The 3,771-nt window shown below is 30.9% G+C and overlaps 1 protein-coding gene across 2 annotated transcripts; it reads right to left on the bottom strand.

Annotated features, from left to right (window-relative positions):
- Positions 1-246: 246 nt before the first annotated feature.
- Positions 247-3,526, bottom strand: LOC130970006 (pectinesterase inhibitor 3-like). 2 transcript variants are annotated; one of them, XM_057895944.1, is made up of 2 exons: positions 2,588-3,526; positions 247-431 (listed from the first exon to the last, which is right to left on the bottom strand). In XM_057895944.1, the coding sequence occupies exon 1, from the start codon at positions 3,357-3,359 to the stop codon at positions 2,628-2,630; it is 732 nt and encodes a 243-aa protein (XP_057751927.1). In that variant the 5' UTR covers positions 3,360-3,526; the 3' UTR covers positions 247-431; positions 2,588-2,627. The 2 variants fall into 2 exon arrangements, with proteins under 2 accessions (XP_057751927.1, XP_057751928.1); XM_057895945.1 differs by having other exon boundaries at positions 301-434.
- Between the last annotated feature and the right edge of the window lie 245 nt (positions 3,527-3,771).

Consider the following 3,771-nt stretch of genomic DNA (forward strand, 5'->3'; position numbering starts at 1 on the left):
GAGAAAAGAGCCATAAGTTTATTCCAGAAATTCTTTGTAAGTATTTCTATTCTGTTGTCATGATCTTGAGGGAATTCCCTTACAATTTGGGTTAGCACTTTGCTGTTGAAAAGTTAGGGTGAGTTCCTAGTCAAGTCTAGTTTGAGTTAGAAACTGGATTTGTCCTATATAGGATTTGTTAGAATCATAGGGAGAATTGGTGAATGTAATTCTATTAAAAGATAGTGAAATTTCGTCATTATTGTGGTGGAGACAGGATGTAGGCTACATTGCACTTAGTAGCTAAACACGGATACATCTGTGTGTCATTATCATTTCTCTTCTCTGTTTCTGGTTCTGCATCGTAGGAAACAAAACTGAAGTATCTATTGATTCTTCTATTCAGCAACACTTCTTCATAATACACCTTGTATGTAATTTTGTTTTGGCTCCTGCTGCATTAAGAGACAAAACTATAGTATTTTCTATTTTCTACTTAAAGTATCTAAATTGAACTCAACATAAATAAAAGTAAAATAAAAAAAAGTCAAAATTTAACTCCCTTCTCTTAGCCACTAATAATCATCAGAAAATATTAAAGATAGAAATATAAATTAAACCGGCCTTAAATTTTACTTTTAATAATTACCGTATATCAATCTATAAAATAATGACCCAACGACTTTTATTTTATATAACTTTTTATTAATGTATTGTATTTTTTGAAACTTAATTATAAATAAAAATAAAATAATAAATTAGTTGTCACCTTAGCAAAAGAGTGACATTTAGGTAATTAATTTTAAAAGAATGACATTTTGACAATAAGTTTCGAAAAGAGTACACGCTAGTAAAAAAGCCATTTTTTATAATACTATTCACACAGATTATTTTTGTATTATATTGTTTAGTAATATCCTAAATCAGTTCTAAAGAAATGTTTAGTCAGATAATTTAATACTCAACAAATTTTAATAATTAAATTAGTTTCTAACCTTTTATTTTTGTTAGACAAATTAATTTGTATGTTAAATTTTGCTAAACATTTAGACAAATTATTCTCTAAAAATTTTTAAAATTTTCGCATCATTCTTTTTAAAAGATAAATAATTTGATGTAAAAATTAATTTGTCTAATTTAATATAACTTTAGACACTAATTTAGTAATCAAAATTTATTAAGAATTAAATTGTTTGACTAAAACATTCTTCAAAATTAATTTAGAATACTATTTTATATTTTATAAATATATTAAAAATTTAATAATATTATTAAAATAAAAATAAATAATATATTATCCAAATTATATATTAATCAAATTGTTAAGAGAGAACTAATATACTACTTGTTATATATATATATATATATATATATATATATATATATATATATATATATATATATATATAGTACAGTAAAACAATTATCTAACTCACATATTTTCTTTTCCTGAATTATACTTTTATTAAATGGTAAAAATAAAAGAATCCTTCCTATTTTGTGTTTCAATTTCAAATAATGAATGGTAAGTTGTAACTACTCCTTATAATTTATTAGAACTATATAACGATTCAGTCCTATCTATTTAAATCCGACTCGTTTAAGTTTATAGATTAAATGAGTTGGTCGCTTTAAATTCATTTTTTTCGTGGGTTATAATTTTTTAAGTCGAACTATTTGTAGTGAACCAATAAATTAAATAGATTGAATATTTATTTTTTTATTTTATTTTTTTAAAAAATATTGTAATAATAATATTATTTTTAAATAAAAAATCTTAAACAAACAGTATTTTTTTAGCTAATAGATTAAATTTGAGTTAAATCAAAATAAATATCAACTAAAAATATAACTTTTTTTAAAAAAATATAAATAAAATAAACAAATCATTCGTTTAGTCTACGAACTAACCTGTTTAATTCATCATCTTTTTTAGATTAATCAGATTTAATCCAAAATCTAAATAGAATTAATTTTAAAAACAGAATCCGTTTGTTTAAATGAGTAATTGTTTAAATGAATTAACAGACTGATATTATAAGTTTAAGTGTTTAACCCATTTTAATAGCCTACCATTTATATCACGTGGCCACTGTCATCTGGCTCTCTGCGAGATAAAACTGACCCTAGACAGTTTCTCACAAACAGCAAAAAGAGATATGCATCACATTTGAGTGAATCTTAAAATTGTCCCACATTCTTGAATTACACTTAAATTCTACCTATATAAAAATTAATTTCTGAATACTTTATTCTATTATAATCTTGAAATCGAGTAATTAAAATAATAGTATATATAGAAACAAAGAAAAATGATATGTCAATAATTATATTTTACAACTATATCCAATAATACACTATAAAACTGAAGTAAATAGTTTTTTTTTCAAAAATATTCAATACACTCATCCATTAACTCTTTTTAGTATACTTGTTTGGATATAATTATTGAGAAATATCAAATAATCAATATTTTACTTTTATTTATATTTAAATCCGTACTAACTAATTTTTCGATTTTTGTAGAAGAAGTGTTAATCCTCTTACATTTTACATAATTATTGGATGTACTTGTCAACATTTCACATTTTTCAATAAAAAAAGTTACCCATTCATTCTTCTAGTTAAGCACAAGCAGGATGCTCAACTCAGTCATTGAAATGGGTGCCACGTGGCGAAGAACGATGCTTATTAGGCTTCCCGGGCCAAGTTTCACCAACAAGGTTAATCATGTACAAAGCATTGCTGGTGACCCTTGCCACGTCAGTCACCCTCCGCTTCACGCTCCTCCTCAGCTTCTTGTCACGGTCGTTGCCTCCACCGCCTCTGTCGCCGCCGTTGCTTCCGTCTCCAAAGCCATCGAGGCATGAGTCGCCGTTACTGAGGGCAGCACTCACCCAAGTCTGTGCGTTACTCATCTGCCACCGAAACGTCGCCGTTTCGAGGTGCTGGAGCTCCTCAAGGCTCCTCTTCAGCTCGTCAACCGAGTCCGCCATCTGCTCGATGCAGTCACTCAGCGCCGCTCGCTGCCTCTTGGACTTCGAGCTCAATGGGCCTGTATTTGGGCCTGGGCCTGAGCCTACCAGTGGTGCTTGGAGAGTCTTGAGGTGTCTGCAGGCTCGTCGGGCGTGGGCCAGGCTCACCCTGAGAGCGGCCCGGGCCACGTCTAAAGGGGAGTTGGCAGGCCCAGCGTAGTTTGAGAGTGTTTTGAGGCAGATGTTCGGGTACCTTGTGTGAACGCATGATGAACGGACCAGAGCTTGCGCGTTGTTGCTGCGGTTGTTTTTTGACGGTGGTGATGCGGTGGAGAAGACGAAAAATGTTGGGGATGAGAACAACAGCAGGAAAGTGAAAATAGTGCGCCTGAGTTGTGTCTGCATTTTTTCTCCCTTTGTTTTTTGGTTGTAGATCTGAAAGAAGAAAAAGAAGTTGTGGAGTGTGTGTGGGAAGAACTACGAAGTGAAAGAGAAGTGAGTTGTGTTGTGTGTGAGTGAAAGTGAACTACTACACTGGTGGGGATTTATTTAGTGCAATAAATGAAAATGGTTGTTTAATGTAGTTGTTATGGTAGGGGCAATGTGAGTAGGTTTTTAGGGTTGCTTCTGTATAGTAGCCTTTCAGCCTGGGACTAGTAGGGCAAGTTTAGGGATGTGGACCAACGTAGTAAACATAAACACTTTCCACCAAGTATGGAGATTGAACTTTGCTCAAGATAACTACCTCCTCAAATTTTTGTTTGCTAGTGTGTTAAGATAATATATTACTTCCATCTCTACTCTAACTATATAAATT

This window comes from Arachis stenosperma, chromosome 3 (genome assembly GCF_014773155.1).
Source record: "Arachis stenosperma cultivar V10309 chromosome 3, arast.V10309.gnm1.PFL2, whole genome shotgun sequence".
Classification (NCBI taxonomy): domain Eukaryota; kingdom Viridiplantae; phylum Streptophyta; class Magnoliopsida; order Fabales; family Fabaceae; genus Arachis; species Arachis stenosperma.